This window comes from Cheilinus undulatus, linkage group 4 (assembly GCF_018320785.1).
Source record: "Cheilinus undulatus linkage group 4, ASM1832078v1, whole genome shotgun sequence".
NCBI classification, from domain to species: Eukaryota; Metazoa; Chordata; class Actinopteri; order Labriformes; family Labridae; genus Cheilinus; species Cheilinus undulatus.
The window spans coordinates 1,999,839-2,019,413 of record NC_054868.1 but is presented as its reverse complement, the minus strand read 5'-3'; the positions used below and the strand labels follow the sequence as shown (position 1 = coordinate 2,019,413).

Genomic DNA, 19,575 nt, shown 5'->3' with positions numbered 1-19,575 from the left:
CTTTAATACAAACATCTCTTCAAAGCTCTGATTGTGCTGATTAGACTATTTCAAGATCCAACCAGAGCAGCCACATAAAATTAGTTCAAAAGCAATAAATCCATAGTAGCAGGAATCTGCATATGAGGATGCACAGAGCTTTATGCTATGAAGGAGGAGGCTGGGGTGGAGGAGGTGAAGCTTTGTGCTATAAAGGAGGAGGCGGGGATGGAGGAGGTGAGGCTTTCTGCTATAAAGGAGGTGGCTGGGGTGGAGGAGGTGAAGCTTTAGTCTATAAAGGAGGCGGCTGGGGTGGAGGAGGTGTAGCGTTATGCTATAGAGGAGGTGGCTGGGGTGGAGGAGGTGAAACTTTATGCTATAAAGGAGGAGGCTGGGGTGGAGGAGGTGAAGCTTTATGCTATAAAGGAGGCGGCTGGGGTGAAGGAGGTAAAGCTGTCTGCTATAAAGGAGGCGGCTGGGGTGGAGGAGGTGAAGCTTTATGCTATAAAGGAGGAGGCTGGGATGGAGGAGGTGAAGCTTTAGTCTATAAAGGAGGAGGCTGGGGTGGAGGAGGTGAAGCTTTATGCTATAAAGGAGGAGGCTGGGATGGAGGAGGTGAAGCTTTAGTCTATAAAGGAGGAGGCTGGGGTGGAAGAGGTGAAGCTTTAGTCTATAAAGGAGGAGGCTGGGGTGGAGGAGGTGAAGCTGTCTGCTATAAAGGAGGAGGCTGGGGTGGAGGAGGTAAAGCTGTCTGCTATAAAGGAGGAGGCTGGGGTGGAGGAGGTGAAGCTTTCTGCTATAAAGGAGGAGGCTGGGATGAAGGAGGTGAAACTTTGCCAGCAGCAGCCTGCTGCATCAGCGTGGTGCTGTGATTGGCTGTGGGAGCTGGGAGTTGACAATTTGGATCAGCTGGGCGTCAGCCGATCACAGCTGGGTGTATGTGATCATAACCATCATCTATCATAAGAGTTTATCTGTGCTCTCTGGCCTTTAAGTGATCTCTTATCGTTAGAACGTGAGCCTTCTCTCCTTCAGGGACCTGCTGTGGCCCCTCCCCCCTCTATAGGAGCCCCGCCCCCTCCTTCTGGGTCATCCTACAGGGTTCAGAGGGGCTCAGGACCCCTTCCCCCTGCCCCTCCTCCAGGAAACACCCCAGTGAGCTCGTCTGAGGAAGAGCAGGAGGAGACGAGCACGGTGGAGGACCAAGGTGAGGACCAGAAACGGGGTCAGGGTTATTAGTTTTGTATTTCTAACTGAATTTCCTCCTCCATTGTTGCATATCTACTCTTCAGAATTCAGGGAATTCTGTGTTGGATGCTAAAATCTTAAATCTATTAGCTCAGCACACCTGATTCAATTTAAGATACATAAATATAAACCATAGGGTTTTCTGATAGAATAACGACCTGAAAAGTGACAAAAATTACCAAATTTGGACATTTATGGCCAAAGAAAATCTTTACTCTAACCAGTGGTTTTCAAAGTGTAAGGCCTCCTCTATGGGGGCGGCAAAGGACTTCAGTGGCGGCGTGGAACCATGAACCAGAAAAAAGGTGATTTGCTTTGCCGACTTCTGCTGTGTGTGGAGCAAAATGGACAGATTTAAAGTTAATAGAGAGAGTAAACTACAGAGTCAGCTGTTAAAGTTAGGACTTCCAGCACTGGTCCTGATGATGCTCAACAGCCACCGTGTTAAATATGCAAAGAGCTAATGAGGTTGTGTAAACGCTAGGGTCATAGGGTCATACTGCAAAGCAGTAGTCTAGTGAACAAAACCAGGAGTATTTTTGACAGGAAGAAAAAGGAATTTCAGTCACTGAAGGTAACTGAGATATTTAAAGGGGAAATACTACGCAAAAATCACTTTTTCAGGCTTTTCTTACAAAAATATGTGCCCCTGGCCTGTCCACAATCCTTTAAAATACCAGAAAAATCCATTCCCTTTGACCTTCTTTTTCTTCGTTTTTCAAAAAATGTGTGCTACAACAAGCAATTCTCAGATTATCCCCTCATGATGTCACGTGGGGAGTTGGCCCCGCCCCCAGGTTTGGTTGGACCTCCCCACTTAGAAGAAAGTTCTGCCCTCCTCTCCTGATCTTCAGCTGAGAGGAAGATCAGAAGAGCCACATCCATTAAGCCACATTCATTTCCTGAGAGGGGCGTGGCTAGGGGCGGAGTCAGACAGCTCAGTATCATTTAAAGCCACAGACACAGAAACAGCTTGTTCTGAACAGGGCTGAAACAGAGGGGGGTTTAGACATGCAGAAATCAATACTGGAGTGTTTTTTTGGGGTTTTTTTGTTTTTGTTTGTTTTTTTGCTTTTTTTAGAAACAAAATTCACAGGCATGTTTTGGGGACCTCTGAGACCCATATAATCTTGTCTTTAGAGGGTAAAATATGTCCTCTTTAAGACAGCCTCTGCACATGAAGGTTTTTGGACCCAACAATGATTAAAAGCGAGCACAAGGCTGAATGTGAGGATTATCTGCTGTTTTGTAATCCTGCATCAGCTGCATAGATGCGAACTCACAGTTCCCACTAAATCAGAGCGTAATGACCTTGTAGTATTGGCAGTAATTTCATTACTGAAACTACATAACTGACAGCCTGGGTATCAAAAATGTATCAATGTTAATAGAAATGTTTAACGAGGAGACATTTTACATGTCAAAATATAGTTTGATTATTACAACTATATGGAGTTAATTATTTTCTCCTTGGGGAGGCTCACGCTCCCACACTTTTAAACCCTGCTCTAAAGATTAAGACATTTCAGGAAAAGCACATTAAATTGTAAAACGCAGCCCGTCAAACATCTTACATGCCTATAATTTTTCACAGTTTACCATGGAAAAAAAACCAAAATCTTCCACCACAGGAACATTTTCTTCTCCTCTGCAGTCAGCCTCCTGAGCAGTACTCCGGCCCTCCCTATACAGACTCTCACTAAACCAGCAGACAACAATACTGCATGGTACTAGTGGTTTATAGGTCACAGACTGTATTTTACCCTTTTAAGACAAGTTTACATCTGTCTCAGAGGTCCCCGAAACATGCCTGTGAAGTAGTGCTGTCAAACAATTAAAATTTTTAATCAGATTAATCACAGGGTTGCTGTGGATTATTTTTGATTAATCATGATTAAATATCATTCATTTTTAATCTAAATTAATCGAGTTTCATTTTGCATCAGCAAACAGACTCAAGAAAGAAGGGAATATATATGCCAGGGCTATTCAATTACAAATTCGTGTTAATGTGGTATTTTAAGCTGGAAGTGCTTCGGTGAAAAGAAAACTCCTTCCTGCAGAATGTGCATAATACTTTGTCGGTCGACTGTTCCGTCTTGTTTTTTTGTTTTTTTGTACTCAAATTTCCCATGGAGAGAACCAACGTGCTTTTTAGCGTCTTCCATATCGAGTTGGTTGGTCACCACCGGATCAACGGCCCATTTGCACATGCGCGGCGGCATGCTCAACGGTAACCCTACTTGGACAAACTGCCTGAAATGCGTTGCCACAGACATTTTAGGGATTTTTGAGTACTTCTGCACTGTAGATGGGTTCATTGCGTTAAAATTTTTGATCAAATTAATCATGATGATGGATTAATCCGCATTAACACGTCAATTTTGACAGCCCTACTGTGAAGTTTGTTTCTGGAAAAACACTCCAGTATTGGATTTTTCCGTGACTAAAAACACCTCTGTTTCAGTCCTGCTCAGAGAGAGCTGTTTCTGTGTCTGTGGCTTTAGATATCACAGAGCTGTCTGACTCCGCCCCTTACCACGCCCCTCTCAGGAAATGGATGTGGCTTAATGGATGTGGCTCTCCTCATCTGGCAGCTGAGAGTAGGGCAGAACTTTCTTCCAAGCAAGGAGGACCAACCGAACTTTGGGGCAGGGCTAACTCCCCGCATGACATCATGAAGGGAAAATCTGAGAACAGCTTGTTTCAGCACACATTTTCTAAAAGGTGGAGAAAGAGAAGGGCTGAGGGATTGATTTTTATGATTCTTGGAGGGATTGTAGACAGGCCGGGAGCACATATTTGTATTAGAAAAGCCTGAAAATGTGATTTTGCATAATATCTCCCCTTTAAGGCAAACTGCATGCACACGGGCGGCCCATGCACTCTCTCATCCCTGTTGCCCATTCTATCCACTGTCCTCCTCTTTCAATAAAGGCACAGAAAACCCAAATAAAGCTTTAAAAAAATTAATAAAAGTACTGCATGTCTACAGACTCTCATCTTTTGATCAACATCATGTCAGCTGTATTGAATGTGAAACTGTACTTGGCAATAAAACCTGATCCTGAATTCTGATGGACTGGAAGTATAAACCAGGCTCTGGTATTGTCGGTGTGTTTTGTCCAGCAATGTTTGACTCAGGTGTTTGCATCGTTTTCAGCGGAGTACTCCGAGGAGTTCATCTACTCGTCTCAGGGTGAGAAACACTCGGACAGATGGTGGTAAATCAGCTGATTGTTGCTCCACACACTGACTGGTTGTGACTGTTTCAGATCAGAGCTATCCGACTTCAGGTGTTTACACTGCTGCTGAGCCCTCCACCAATCAGGTAACTCAACCCTCACCTGGCAGCCCCCACCCCCTTACCTCTGAACAGTCAGCAGTGTATCTTTAGCGTTTTTGTTCTGATGCTGTTACATGATGGGTTAAAAGAAGATCCATGATCTCTTCTTTTTATCTTATTGTGAAAGGGTGAGGAGGAAGTAGGAGCCACTGACTCCCCACAGAGACCAGAGATGAACTTCAGCTACACACAGCAAGTAGGTCATGTGACCTGTACAGAGGCTGTAACCGTGATGACATGCATGTTTTCAGGCTGGAATATGAAGATTGATTCTCCTAAAGCAGTCCTGTGGAAAAATGTTATACTTGACCTGCCATCAGATAGTGACAGATGGAAATTCCAAACGGTCTCATGATGTCGGTACAGTGATGCAGAGCAGCAGCTGTCATGGCGGAGGTTTATACTGAACAGGAAATAGAAGATTCAATAGAAGATTGGGATGCATGGTTGATATTTGAAGTCTTAATGACGGTTTTATTTCCTCTGTCTGAGGTGGTGAAGCCGTTGGGTGTCATCTGCTCGTCTCCCTCCTCGTCCTCCTCGTCACCTTCGTCTCCATCACGTTTACCTGCTGCTCACCTGCAGCCAACCGCTCACACTCAGCCCCGCCCAGGTAAACACAGGGAAAACACAGTACACATGTCAAACAGAAGTTAGGGTTTACGGAGTCACTCTGAGGAACACGTTAGAAACAAAGCATGTCAAACACAGCAGGGTTAAAAATATTTAAGATTATTATTAAATATAAAAGTTGCGTATAAACACCTGAGAGCACAGGTATGTCAGATTTTGGATAGACAGAGGGTCTACATCAGGGGTTTTTAAACTGTGGGAGAGTGAGCCTTCCCTAAGAAGAAATTATTCATTCGGTGGACCCCCACCCACAAAACGGATTGAAATTGAAAAAAAAATTCAACGTTTCAAACATTTATGTCTAATCTTTAAACATTTTTAACATTAATATATTTTGGATATTCTGGTTTGCAAATGTCCTTGAACATCTGCCTTTCCCTATTATTCAATCATAATGCTATCAAAAATACCCCGTTTTCATATTTTTTTGGCCATTTTACAACTTCTTTTTGCCACTTTTCCCCGTTTTTCCCATGTTTATCCCATTTTTGCCCCTTTTCACCGTTTTGCCCATTTAAGCTACCTTTCATCATTAAATATCCCTTTTTTCCCATTTTTTTGGTTCATTTTTGCAACGTCCTTTTGCCACGTTTTCCCCTTTTTTGCCACTTTTATCTAGGGGTGCACTGATTGCAATTTTCTGGCCGATCACCGATCTTTGAAAAGCCTGACCCGCCGATCCTGATTTTGGCCAATACCGATTTTTTATTAACTGACAGCATACACCTTCAATCTTCCAGTCTTATATTATTGAAAAACATTGAACAATACCCGTGAAACAACACAAACTTGTTGTTTTAACTGCACGAGGTTGTTCTCTCAAAATTAAATGAAAAGTTTAGAGCACTGCTGTCCAAACTACTAAATTATATCAGTTCCTTTAGTCTTTCATTTTTCACATTTTAGTAGGTAGAGGTAGATAAGATCGGTGGAAAAGATCAGTTACATATGTAAGTATCAGCCAATCGCCAATCCCCCAATATTAAGGAAGTCGGCACCGATGGCCGATCGATCAGTGCACCCCTACTTTTATCACATTTTTGCCCTATTTTAAACCATTTTTGGTGACTTTTTGTCCATTTAAGCTACCTTTTGCCACGAAATACCATTTGTTTCCTTTTTCCCAATTTTTGCCTCTTCTTTTTGCCATTTTTGCCCTTTTTCACAATTTTTTTTGCCACTTTTTGCCCATTTACACTACCTTTTGCCATTACATACCACTTGTTTCCTCTTTTTTTGCCCATTTTTGCCACTCTTGACTGCTTTTTGCCCATTTTAGTCACTTTCCACTCACTTTTTGTCACCCATTTCTGCAACTTTCTGACCATTTTTCCACTTTTCCTCCCCATTTTTGCCCCTTTTCACACATTTTTTTGCTGCTTTTTGACCATTTTTGCCACCTTTAACCTATATGTCTTGCTACGAGCTGTTTTTGTAACTTTTTACCTCTTAGATTGTGGCTCTTGCGAAGGTATTTTCAATAATTTGGCTCTTTGGTTGAGTAACATTGATCTATAGCATAGTCCCTATAGTAACTATAAGTCTAACCATTTTGCTTCATGCACAGCAGAGGTTAGAAAAGCAAATCAACTTTTTTAAGGTTTATGGTTCTGCCCCTCCCCTGAAGCTCTGTGGCGCCCCCCAGGGGAGGCCCGCCTCACACTTTGAAAACCACTGGCCTAAATAATTTATTTAGTTCTGTTTTCGTTCTATAAACCCTTAACTTCATGCTTGTTTGTCATTGAACCAGTGTAATTCAGTTTTCTGTTAAAAATTACCAAATAAACTAAACATCATAATAACGACCTGTTTTCTGTTGTTAGTTGCCATGGCGATACCAGCCTCTCCCTGGTTGGTTAATGAGCTCGGTGAACCTCTCTGCAGTGTTGTGGCCCCGCCCCCTTACTCCTACGACCCCAATGGCAGCGATTTACCCCGAGGTCAGGGGTCAGCCCGTGTGAACACGTGTCACTTCCTGCTGCAGCTTCCTGTCTGACTGTGTTTGTGTTTTCCAGACTGCAGGGTTCTTCAGTATTATTTCAACCTTGGCGTCCAGGTACCTCAACCACACACCTGAACTGATGATGGAGTTATTCATCTGGATTCAATCTTTCTGTTTTAATCACACCATTAACTTAAATATAAAATACTCACTGAACTCAGAACAGCTGATCAGAATCTACAGTCCTACACAGTGGGCAGTAATGTTTTATAGAGTATCTAGAACACAGGCTGTAGGCACGATAGCTCAGTGGGTGACATCGCTGACTTTGGTATGGGAGATCAGCGGTCTGAATCCCAGTCAATGCATGATCAATACCTAGCCTTGGACCCTTGGACAAGGCTCCTGGAATGCCTAAACCTGTAAGATGTGCAGTGTTTTGGATGTAAAATGTAAAATGGATCAAAATTATTCAATCCCCATTTCATACCAGGTTTTATTGTAAATATGTGTAGACTGCCTGCTGTTTGCAATGAACAAACCAGACAAAGGCAGTTGAAATAGCTAAACACAACAAATGCTTTAAGTGGTTTCTTCTCCAGTCTCAGAAACAGCTTAAATATGCAAAGCTCGGGTTGCTTCAAGAACACCTGATGCAGCTAATCAAGGGCTTCACTAGCTGCAACAGGTTTGTTTGAGCTGGAACATGAAATCCCTGAAATGTGAGGGTTTGTTGAGTTTGACTGCATGTTAGAAATATGGCAAAGTCAAAATAATGGTCCAGAAAGTTCAGAGAAGATATTGTAGGCCTTCACAAACAAGGAACAGATACAGAAAGATGGGAAAGGCCCTGAATGGTCTAGAGACACCACTGGAAGCAGAGCTCACAGGTTCAGAGTTCCAGGAACAGTGGTTCCACTGACCTGGTGTCAACAGGGACTGAGGTTTCAGTGAGTACAGTAAGATGGTTTCCATGCCAGAACTCCTAGACCTACACCACCATTGACCCAAAAGACCAGGAAAAGTCGGCTCCAGTCTGCTCACAGTCATAAAAATAAGCCACACAGGTTTGGGGGTTCTGTTCTGTGGAGCCATGAAACAAAAATGGAACTTTTAGGCCCGATGGATCAGCGGTATGTCTGGGGGAAGAAGAATGAAGCAGACGCTAAAAAGAACACTGAGCCCACAGTTACGCATGGCGGTGGCTCGGTGATGCTCTGGGGCTGCTTTGCATTCTCTGGTACCAGAAACCTGCAGCGTGTGGAAGGATTAACTGAAGTATCAGGAAATCTTAAGAGGAAACATCATGCCATCTATGAGGAAACTGAAGCTTGGGCATCATTTGACCTTCCAACAGGACTATGATCCCAACATACCTCAGATTCCACCAAGGCTTGGCTGCAGAAGTCCTGGAAGATTCTACAATGGCCATCACAGTCGCCTGACCTGAACCTCATAGAAAATCTCTGGTGGGATTTGAAGCAGGCAGTTGCAGCATGCAGACCCGAGTATATGACTGAACTGGAGGTTTGCACATGAGGAATGGGCTAAGATTCCTCAGGAAGGCTGCCATAAGCTGGAGTCTGGATATGTATCTCTGCAGCAGGTCATAGAAGCTAAAGGTGCTCTATAAGGACTGAAGATGCTGCCATGAAGGGGTTAAATCATTCTGAGACTGCAGAAGTCATTAGAAGTTGTATTTTCAGTTGAATTTTGGGGAACCACTCGAAGCATTCATTGTGTTTAGTTATTTCAATTACTTTTGTTCGATTTGTTCATTGCAAAAAAAAAAAGAAAAAAAAAACAGGAAGTCTGTAAATTTTCACAATAAGTTGTATCTGCAATGAGGGTGAATAATTCTGATTGCAACTGTAAGCTTCTAAATGCTGTCTTTGCTACATAGCTGTGTACTACACAGTAGGTTTACAGTATCTAGTATACTTGATCATCAAAGTATGAATTACACAGTATGAAGTATACACTTTTATAAGTTTGGTGCGTACGCTATGTGGTACACACTATGTAGAACATACCATGCTGTTTACAGAATGCTGAGCTGTTCTCCAGCAGACACTCGCTTTGATCTCACTCAGAGTCCCAACATTCTATCACACACATCATCTTCGTTGAATTCTAAGCCCTATAACTCTCCCTCAGTTCCTCCTTCAGACTCCATTTTGACATTAAAAAGCAGAATTTCTATTATTTTCTATTGATTCTCCAGTGGTATCATCACACGTGCTGGCAGCAGCAGCAGGTCTACCCCCCAACTCCACCTGACGCCTCCTACCCGTACCAGCACTACATGCCCTACCCGAGCCAGGACACGCCCCCACACGGTAACTCCTTCTTTGATTGGCTGCAGTCAGTACAGCCCGATCTGGAGTGACTCAAGGTCATTAATATCAAACATGTTGGCATGACAGACGTAAAAATGGATGTATCAGATAGCTAACAGCTAGCCAGGTTAGGTTGTTCACTATAAAGTCACTGTGTGAGATGTGTTGTTTTTAGAGTCAAGATTTAGTTAGTAGTGTGTTGATCCTCTCGTTCTAGATCACACACTATAAAAGAGTAGAACCAGTGATTTGTCACCACGTGTGGTGTCCCTCACACCAGAACCTTACCTGGTCTAAATGCTCTATGCCTTGTCTCCCTTCCCCCCAGCTGCCCCCCCCTCATACCCTGACACAACTCGAGGTCCCCATCAGACCCCCTCCTCCTACCCAGAATCCTCCAGGCCTGGAGATGGACAGACAGATGGACACAGTAGTGGTAGGTACCTACATGATGGTATCAACAATGAGAATCACACAGCTAACGTTTACAGTTTTGGTCCTATCACATTTTAAGTCGCCACCTAACATTTTTAGTCGCAGTTTTAGTCACCTAACGTTTTCTGTCGTAGTTTTAGTCACCTATTGTTTTTAGTCAAAGTTTTAGTCACCTTATGTTTTTAGCAATAGTTTTAGTCACCTAACATTTTTAGTCGTAGTTTTAGTCACCTAATGTTTTAAGTCTTAGGTTAAGTCACCTAACATTTTTAGTCGTAGTTTTAGTCACCCAATGTTTTAAGTCTTAGGTTAAGTCACCTTATGTTTTTAGTCATAGTTTTAGTCAAGTAACGTTTTTAGTTGTAGTTTTAGTCACATTACATTTTAAGTTGTAGTTTAAGTCACGTAACGGTTTTAGTCGTAGTTTTGGTCACCTTAAGTTTTTAGTCGTTGTTTTAGTCACCTTATGTTTTTAGTCGTAGTTTTAGTCACCTAACATTTTAAGTCATAGTTTTAGTCCCCTAACGTTTTTAGTCGTAGTTTGAGTCACCTATTGTTTTTAGTCGTAGTTTTTAGTCACCTAACGTTTTTAATCATATAGTCATCTAACGTTTTAAGTCATAGTTTAAGTCACCTTATGTTTTAAGTCAAAGTTTTAGTTACCTTGTTTTTAGTCGTAGTTTTAGGAACCTAATATTTTTAGTTGTAGTTTTAGTCACCTAACGTTTTAAGTCCTAGTATAAATCACCAAACGTTTTTAGTCCTAGTTTTAGTCACCTATTGTTTTTAGTCGTAGTTTTAGTCACCCAACTTTTTTAGTCCTAGTTTTAGTCACCTTATGTTTTTAGTCGTAGTTTTAGTCACCTAACATTTTTAGTCATAGTAGTAGTCACCTAACATTTTAAGTCATAGTTTTAGTCACCTAACATTTTTAGTCATAGTTTTGGTCACCTAACGTTTTAAGTCGTAGTTTTAGTCACCTAACAATTTTAGTTGTAGTTTTAGTCACCTTATGTTTTAAGTCAAAGTTTTAGTTACCTTGTTTTTAGTCGTAGTTTTAGTAACCTAATATTTTTAGTTGTAGTTTTAGTCACCTAACGTTTTAAGTCATAGTTTTAGTCAAGTAACATTTTTAGTCATAGTTTTAGTCACATAACTTTTTTAAGTTGTAGTTTAAGTCACGTAACGTTTTTAGTCGTAGTTTTGGTCACCTAATGTTTTTAGTCGTAGTTTTAGTCACCTAACAATTTTAGTCGTGGTTTTAGTCACATAACATTTTTAGTTGTAGTTTTAGTCACCCAACATTTTTAGTTGTAGTTTTAGTCACATTACAATTTTAGTCATGGTTTTAGTCACCTAACATTTTTAGCTGTAGTTTTAGTCACCTTATGTTTCAAGTCAAAGTTTTAGTTACCTTGTTTTTAGTCGTAGTTTTAGTCAGCTAACGTTTTAAGTCATAGTTTTAGTCAAGTAATGTTTTAAGTTGTAGTTTTAGTCACATAACATTTTAAGTTGTAGTTTAAGTCACGTAACGGTTTTGAGTTGAGGGGGGATGAGGGGGGATGGCATCCCCCCTGAAATAAAAATGGTCAAAATCATCCCCTTTCTAAAACACTCATCCCCCCTTTCCATCCCTAGAGCCGTTTTTATCAGTGTATGTGGAAATATTACTACTATTTTAACACTGGAAATATTACCACCATTTTAACATTTAGGGGGCTTTGCTCACATTTACACCCGCCAACTAGCCAAATTCGGGTGGAATTTGGCCGTGGTGGTAGCAGCTGTTTGATAAATATAATCGAGGTAATGTAGATACAATGTTGACCAAACAAAAACTTTACCTGGCCATTACATTAGTAAATCAACCCTCACGATATCTATTTTTGGAAATCAGCACCATCTATGATCAATGAGGTGCACGCTGAATGCGCTCTCTCTTCCTTTGTCTTTCTCTCTCTCTCTCTCTCTCTCTCCTGAGCAGCACAGAAACTCTAATCACGTGTGGCCTGTATATCCACCTGTTATTCTGCAACCTCTCTTGGCAAAAGTCAGCTTCTGCTATAGTAGGTGCTATAGTAGATCCTTTAGTTTGTGAATTTATGGTAAAGCTGGTTCGCCGGCCCTGGTTCTGATTGACGTCATAGAACTTCCTCGCGCTGATCAGCTGTTTTAAAATCAGATCGCGGGTGAAAACAAATAAAGAAAATGTTTAAGGTGATATAATAAAATAAAGCCTACTGATAATGTGATAATGACACAGTAACAGAAACATAGTGAGAAAGGTACAGAAGCAAAATGGATGACCTGCTGTGTTAGGGAAGGGGATGGGGAGGGGTGCAGGGGTGTATTTGAGGGAGGATGAGGGAGGCAAGATCACTGGTTTATGCTAGTGTAATTCTGAGGTAAAAGCACAAATAAAACAGAGCTAAAAAATGTGGGATTAATGTTATGATGAAAATAAGTCTTGAAAAGTCAGATAGACATTGAAAATATTATCTTTATTATTGCAACAAGAAATATGATCATTGAAAGCTTACAAAAATGTGAGAAAAATGGTCAAAAGCAGGAAAAACATGGCAAAAAATGAGTGTAAAAGTGACTAAAATGGGTAAAAATGAGAGAAAAATGATCAAAAAGCAGCAAAAATATGGCTATATATCTGGGGGGGGGGGGGAGTTCTAGACCTTGCTAATTTTGAAACCCTGGCTACAGCCCTGACCATCCCCCCTGACATTTTTTTACAAATCGACTACTGATTTTAGTCAAGCAACGTTTTTAGTTGCAGTTTTAGTCACACAACGTTTTGAGTTGTAGTTTAAGTCAAGGTTTTAGTCGTAGTTTTGGTCACCTTATGTTTTTAGTTGTAGTTTTAGTCACCTATTGTTTTAAGTCATAGTTTAAGTCACCGAACAAATTTTAGTCGTAGTTTTCGTCACCTGTTTTAAGTCATAGTTTTAGTCACCTAACAAGTTTTTGTCATAGTTTTTTTCACCTAATGTTTTTAGTCGTAGTTTTAGTCACGTAACGTTTTTAGTTTTAGTTTTAGTCACTTATTGTGTTTAGTCATAGTTTTAGTCACCTTATGTTTTAAGTCAAAGTTTTAGTTACCTTGTTTTTAGTTGTAGTTTTAGTCACCTCCTATTTTCAGACAGTTTAGTTTTAGTCCCCTCGGGTCAATTTTGTTATTGTTGACTCTGTTATTGTGTCTCTTATAACATCAGGCCCCACCCCCTCGATGGAAGGCTCCTCCTCTGCCAGCCCCACCCCAGGCACCGCCTCCTCATCTTTAATATACTCAGATCAGCCCCTCCCCCCTCCTCCATTGCTCCACCTGCCTTATGAAGCTCCGCCTCCATCCACGTACATGCCTTCAGCCCCACCCCCTCCTCCTCTTCCCCACCCTCCCCATCCGTTGCATCTCCCCCATCACACCTCCTACCACGCCTGTCTGCCCTCCTCCACTCACTGGGGGACATCGTCTGGCCCACGGGTCTACTGTCCCTCCCCTAACCCTGCCCATGTGGTCAGCTACATAGCAGCTCCGCCCCCTCATCATACGGCTGCCCACTACCTCCCTCCCACAGTCTAACAGACACGCCCAACCTGAGGGGCCGCCTCCATGCCAACCATGCTCCACCTTTAAACCCCACACCCAGATGTTACCATGGTTACAAACAGAAAAACAATTCAGCCGTAGCCATGGTAACCCACCTGTTTGACAGTGTTCGCTGTAGCCATGGTAACTATGGTTGCCACAGTAGAGAGTTTAGAAACCATTTTGGCGGTCGACAAGAATGTTGACATGTTTTGTTCTTTCTCAGTTCGTTTGTTTAGATTCTAAGCCAGCCAATCAGAGAGAGGGTGTGGCCTGTCCCAGGTTATGATAAGGGATGTCTTTGTGTTCAGACCATCTGTTTAAATAAAGTTTATTTCCGCAGCAGACAAGTGTTCTGTTTCTCTCCATCACATGGATCAGTTTGTAAACTCCAGAAGTTCCTCCTTAAGTCTGCATTCCCTCAACAGGATAAGTAAAGGTGGGAGAGGGTCCACCAAGGACTCAGAACTACAACAAACCAAGACAAGACTAATGTACAAAAATAAAACCTTTATTAACAAAAACAGAGAAACAGGTAAGTCACCAGGTTATCACCTGTGTCTGTCATCATGGTAACAGCTCATAGGGGATCTCTACAGTCCAGAGGTCACGGCCTCCTCGGGTTCCCAGCGGCTCCTTCAGCCAGCGAGGGTTGGACAGGTGAGTCAGGTGTTTCTCCTGAAGACCAATCAGAACAGCCGACCGCTCCAGATGCTGAAGCTCCTCCACCTGCAGGGAGGCAGGGCAAAGCCAGGTGTGTCCCACATCAACCAATCCTGAGAGAGAAGAGCACAGTGGGTGTGTCTGAGACAGTAAACTAACTGAAGGGGTGTGGTTTCAGATGTGGTAAGTGATGCCTTCAGGGACACCTCGTTCACAGCAGAGACTCTGACTGTAGCCTTATCCCAAGTCGCTTATTCATCAGTCCTTGGTCTTCTGTCGAACCAGACGCAGTTTATGATCTGCTAAAGACCTTAAAGACCGTCCCAAAGACTCTTGGCTGTCTGAGGACAGAGGACTGAGATTTTCTCTTTTAACTCAAAGACACGTCCCCTTATTAGATATCACTCTCTGATTGGATGCTGCTACAACGTGGACGTCAGTGAAACTTTACAACACAACATCAGTGTAATTGTTAGTGAGCGTCAGGTTTGATCATTAGCTTTCACACTGAATAACTAGGATAATAAAAAATTATAACAAAGCATTTGCTGGCAGAAAGAGTCAGCATGATTTTTATAGACTGCAGGTTTCTCTTCATGTTCAGAAGTTTTCTGATCCCGCACTAAGACCAAACACTGTAAATGTGGAGGTTTGATTAGAATAAATACAGTACAAATGTCTGCAGAGTCAGCTGTTTCTGCCTACTGACAGCTGATTGATGATCAGCTGACCGATGATCAGCCCCCTCCGTCATCATAAACTGACATCACGTGATGCAGAGGGGTTCAGTCCTGCGCTTGGGTTTCTCCAGTCTCTCCATGAGTCTCTGGTGGAACGGACTAAGGACCAAGCCAGAGACCCAAGCCATATAGTGAAAAAAGTGGGACGCACCCCGTGTCTCACCTGCAACCACGCCACGGCCGAACCTCTCTCCAGACTCCAGCAGGGCTTCAATCTGACCAAAGGTCATCCCCAAGGGGCCGCTAAGCACTGCCCTCCACTCCACCCCTTCCCAGTCCCGCTGGGCGATGTGCACAGCCAAAGTCTGGTTCTCCAGCGGGGCCAGCAGGGGGCGCCAGCGGCTCTCCACCGTCTTCACACCATCCAGTACCAGACCGGCATATGGCTGCCGAAATGACAGGCAGCTGACCTGCAGAGACATGTCTGGGGGTGAGGAGATGTCCCGGTTACTGCATAAAGAAAAACATAAATTATTTAATTAAGGCTGACTGATTATTAAAATCTTTTATTTTAGTGTCTACTCTGTTTCGTCTGTACCTTTAAAACATTTTCTCATCATGTGGACATCAGTACGGTGGCCCTGCGGTAGGTAGAAACATTTCCCTGAGGAAACAATGTACCAAAATAAATGAATAATTAAACTATATTTAACAAGGCTAAAAATCATTTCAGGAAGAAAAACTTCAAATCTTTGTTTTAATTTTTTTCTTAGTTTTTAAACATTTTCTAACAAAATGTTTATGCCTTCTAGTTTTTTTCCAATCTTTTTCAGAGGACAGCAATTTGACATTTTAAACACAACGGTTAATGATTTAAAAATGTTTTTTTTAATGAGATGTTTGGAATAAATGTCTAATTTTTTTTTGTTTCCTGAAATATTGCATTATTCAAAATATTTATACGTTTTATGAAAACATTTATATTCTATTTTCTCTGTTTTCTTGTGATCTCGACTTATTTTTGTCTTTAGCTTGAGATAACAACTCTGGTTGTCCCATGATCTCGACTTATTTCTGCTGTTACCTCAAGATAACGCTGGTTTACCTGTGATAATGACTTAATTTTCATGTTATCACAGGATAAAGTTTGTTTTCCCTGTGATAGTGACGGGAACATTGTGATTGCCTGACAATGTCAGTTTAGTTATTAGTTTTGACTGCTGGTTTGTTACTTTAGTTTAATTTTAATTTTGCAAAAATGCTTCGTTTCAGTTTGGTTTTTATTAGTTTCAGTGTTAGCTTTAGGGCTGAGGGAACGTCATACATTTTTAAAAACATTTTCAAACAGGCTACTCTTCACTTTTCATTTAATTTGTTTAATGATGATGTTTGAATACAACTCCAGACATAAAACTACCACTGTGTGAAGTCTTAACCAATCAGATCAGACAATTTTACTCTCCCCAGACTCTGGTGTAGGTGCCAGTCAGTATGGTTGTGTCAAAGACTAACACTAAGGATATTTTGTCACCATTTTTATTTTATTTTAATTAGTTTTGTAAGCGCACTATACAGTTTTAGTTAGTTTTTGTTTTGGTGGTAAAGCTTAGTATTGATTTAGTCCAGTTAACTAAAATGACTTTTGAATTTTAGTTTTAGTTATTTAGTTAGTTTTAGTTAACCATAACAACCTTAGTGAGAACATGGCCCTTTAGGGCTTCTGTAGAAGGTGCAGTTTTACCATTATAAATGAATATTTCCTCCAATAACTCTTAGTGAATCAGTGTTAATTTTGACTGAAACTATGACTAAAACTATTTGTTGACAGCCTTTTTTCCATGACAAAAACTAGACTGAGACTAACAAAAATAGATCTGTGATGACTAAAACTAGACTGAGACTAACAAAAATAGATCTGTGATGACTAAAACTAGACTAACAAAAATAGATCTGTGATGACAAAAACTAGACTGAGACTAACAAAAATAGATCTGTGATGACTAAAACTAGACTGAGACTAACAAAAATAGATCTGTGATGACTAAAACTAGACTAACAAAAATAGATCTGTGATGACTAAAACTAGACTGAGACTAACAAAAATAGATCTGTGATGACTAAAACTAGACTGAGACTAACAAAAATAGATCTGTGATGACTAAAACTAGACTAAAACGTAATTTAGTTTTTGTCTGACATTCTAAATCTGTGATATTTCTCCACTGTGGATAAATCTGTCAAAAACAATGCATCAGTATCTTTTCTGCCTCTCAGCTGTAGAAAGCAGGGACCCCAGGTTTGGACCAGATTTAGGCAAGGAAATAAATGCTTGGACTAAAACTAAAGATGAAAATGTGAGGACTTTTTTGGACTAAAACTAAAAAGAGTAGAAATTAATAAAATGTGACTAAAACTAAATTGCATTTCATTTAAAGACTAAAACTAAAATTAAAAATAGCCAAAGGTGTTGAGTTACTAAGCACAAATACTTTGTTACCATACTTAAGTAGAAATTTTGGGTATCTTTACTTTACTGGAGTAATTATTTTTCAGCTGACTTTTTACTTCTACTCCTTACATTTTCACACAATTATCTGTACTTTCTACTCCTTACATTTTAAAAATAGCCTCATTACTCCTATTTTATTTCAGCTTGTTTTTATTCCGGCTTGTCATCGTTCAAAAAACAAATTGGAAAAAAAAAAAAAAAAAAAAACTATCCAGATAAATCGCACCATCCAGATAGAGTAAATCTGACTGTGGTTGGAAGAGAAGTATAAACATGATACCATTCTGACACCCTATTGGTTTGTACGCGATACATTGCACATTCGAACATGACAAATCACATCACACTCCAGCAAGGAAATATCAGACGTATGTAGACTAGTACAAAGATGTCCGTGGTAGAGACTCAAAAGAACTCGAGCGAAATGTCCAAACCAATCACCAGCGAGGAGGTTGATAGTCAGGAAGACCAATACTTAAAGGCACCTAGCCATCATATCTTCTGCTCCATGAAACACATGTTAATGCTCAGTAGCACACGTATATGGTTCTTGAATGTATTTGCATTGTACTAAAATGTACATTTTCAATGGGCTTCAATGCGGCTGAAACAGGTGCATCCCAAATTTTTCAACATTAACATTTTAATATAACATTACAGTCATTATGGCCCTTAGAAAACTATTTTCTGGGAAGGTGGGGTAGTGCACTATGGTAGAATGGAATGGAATGTATAATGAACTGGAATAGTTGAATGGAAGGGTAGAATGGAATGGAATGGAATTTATAATGAAATAGATTGATAGAACGGAATGGTAGAATGGAATGGAGTGGAATGGTAGAATGGAGTGGAATGGTAGAATGGAATGTTAGAATGAAATGGAATGGTAGAATGGAATGGTAGAATGGAATAGAATGGTAGAATGGAATGGTAGAATGAAATGGTAGAATGGAATGGTAGAATGGATTGGAATGATAGAATGAAATGGAATGGAATGGTAGAATGGAATGGAATGGAATGGAATGGTAGAATGAAATGGTAGAATGGAATGGAATGGAATGGTAGAATGGAATGGAATGGAATGGTAGAATGGAGTGGAATGGTAGAATGAAATGGAATGGAATGGTAGAATGGAGTGGAATGGTAGAATGGAATGGAATGGAATGGTAGAATGGAATGGAATGGTAGAATGGAATGGAATGGAATGGTAGAATGGAGTGGAATGGTAGAATGGAATGGTAGAATGGAATGGAATGGTAGAATGGAATGGAATGGAATGGTAGAATGAAATGGAATGGAATGGTAGAATGGAGTGGAATGGTAGAATGAAATGGAATGGAATGGTAGAATGGAGTGGAATGGTAGAATGGAATGGAATGGAATGGTAGAATGGAATGGAATGGTAGAATGGAATGGAATGGAATGGTAGAATGAAATGGAATGGAATGGTAGAATGGAATTGGTCCCTGTGGTGCAGCCTGAGCTTTTGTCCTTAATGAAATTTTCTCCCCTTTACATTTCTTATACTTTAGTACTTTAAGTAGTTTTGAAACCAGTACTTGTACACTTTTACTTGAGTGAAAAGCTTGAGTTGATACTTCAACTTCTACAGAAGTCTTTTTAAACCCTAGTATCTTTACTTCTACCTGAGGAATGAATGTGAATAATTTTGACACCTCTGGAAATAGCTGCCAAAACTAACACTTAACCAGGTTTGTTCTGCTTAAATCCAGACTCGGAGGACTAGAATAACAGCTAACATTTATCCCTCTGGTCAAAGACGATAAAATAATATAGATTAACAGGATGGTCGCTGCTTTAAGTAGAAATAAAAATAATTATAATGAACCATGTCAGTTTGTCTGGTATTAACGGTAGTCTTTATGTCATCTTCTCACCAGTGTCAATGATAATTATCTGATTTAGTAAAAGTGATTTCAATAAGCAGTGTTAATGATTATTTTCTGATTTAAAGGGTTATTGACACATTTAGCTCAGCTTCTTCTATCTAAGCTAAAGTCTTATGGCGGGAGAATTAATCTGTGATAACCCTGCAGGTCCTCGGTTAATAGTAGTGACACTTTCATCTGAATTTAACAGATTTAAATCAAACTTCATACCAAACTGAAACTTGAAGACACATCCAGACTCCGCCGAAGGGCCCGCTCTCTTCATAACATCCGGACTGAACGTTTCTTCTTCT

At 40.7% G+C, this 19,575-nt stretch overlaps 2 protein-coding genes across 6 annotated transcripts in view; one reads left to right on the top strand and one right to left on the bottom strand.

Annotated features, from left to right (window-relative positions):
* Positions 1–13,865, top strand: part of alg13 (ALG13 UDP-N-acetylglucosaminyltransferase subunit) — a 35,221-nt gene extending 21,356 nt beyond the window's left edge. For both annotated transcript variants that reach the window (XM_041786266.1, XM_041786265.1), the window contains exons 16-25: positions 1,015–1,186; positions 4,391–4,426; positions 4,503–4,558; positions 4,701–4,769; positions 5,066–5,186; positions 7,030–7,146; positions 7,222–7,262; positions 9,373–9,487; positions 9,816–9,923; positions 13,147–13,865. In XM_041786266.1, the coding sequence (XP_041642200.1) occupies positions 1,015–1,186; positions 4,391–4,426; positions 4,503–4,558; positions 4,701–4,769; positions 5,066–5,186; positions 7,030–7,146; positions 7,222–7,262; positions 9,373–9,487; positions 9,816–9,923; positions 13,147–13,514 (1,203 nt within the window). In that variant the 3' untranslated portion in view covers positions 13,515–13,865. The remainder of the gene's footprint in view (positions 1–1,014; positions 1,187–4,390; positions 4,427–4,502; positions 4,559–4,700; positions 4,770–5,065; positions 5,187–7,029; positions 7,147–7,221; positions 7,263–9,372; positions 9,488–9,815; positions 9,924–13,146) is intronic.
* Positions 13,866–14,015: 150 nt separating this feature from the next.
* Positions 14,016–19,574, bottom strand: zgc:110222 (uncharacterized protein LOC550336 homolog). 4 transcript variants are annotated; one of them, XM_041786268.1, is made up of 4 exons: positions 19,493–19,574; positions 15,462–15,527; positions 15,087–15,347; positions 14,016–14,296 (listed from the first exon to the last, which is right to left on the bottom strand). In XM_041786268.1, exons 1-4 carry the CDS (start codon positions 19,545–19,547, stop codon positions 14,088–14,090), a joined length of 591 nt encoding a protein of 196 aa, XP_041642202.1. In that variant the 5' UTR covers positions 19,548–19,574; the 3' UTR covers positions 14,016–14,087. The 4 variants fall into 4 exon arrangements, with proteins under 4 accessions (XP_041642202.1, XP_041642205.1, XP_041642204.1 ...); XM_041786271.1 differs by having other exon boundaries at positions 15,087–15,373; positions 19,493–19,567; XM_041786270.1 differs by lacking the exon at positions 15,462–15,527 and having other exon boundaries at positions 15,087–15,373; positions 19,493–19,565.
* Position 19,575: the final 1 nt, after the last annotated feature.

What these genes read in the sequence shown, in the direction of transcription:
- zgc:110222 (XM_041786268.1), bottom strand. Translation starts at nt 19,547, where the DNA reads ATGAAGAGAGCGGGCCCTTCGGCGGAGTCTGGATGTGTCTTCAAGTTT. An exon ending in TGTCTTCAAGTTTCAGTTTG is followed by an intron (nt 15,528 to 19,492) that starts GTATGAAGTTTG and finishes TTGTTTCCTCAG; the next exon opens with GGAAATGTTTCTACCTACCG. An exon ending in GATGAGAAAATGTTTTAAAG is followed by an intron (nt 15,348 to 15,461) that starts GTACAGACGAAA and finishes CCTCACCCCCAG; the next exon opens with ACATGTCTCTGCAGGTCAGC.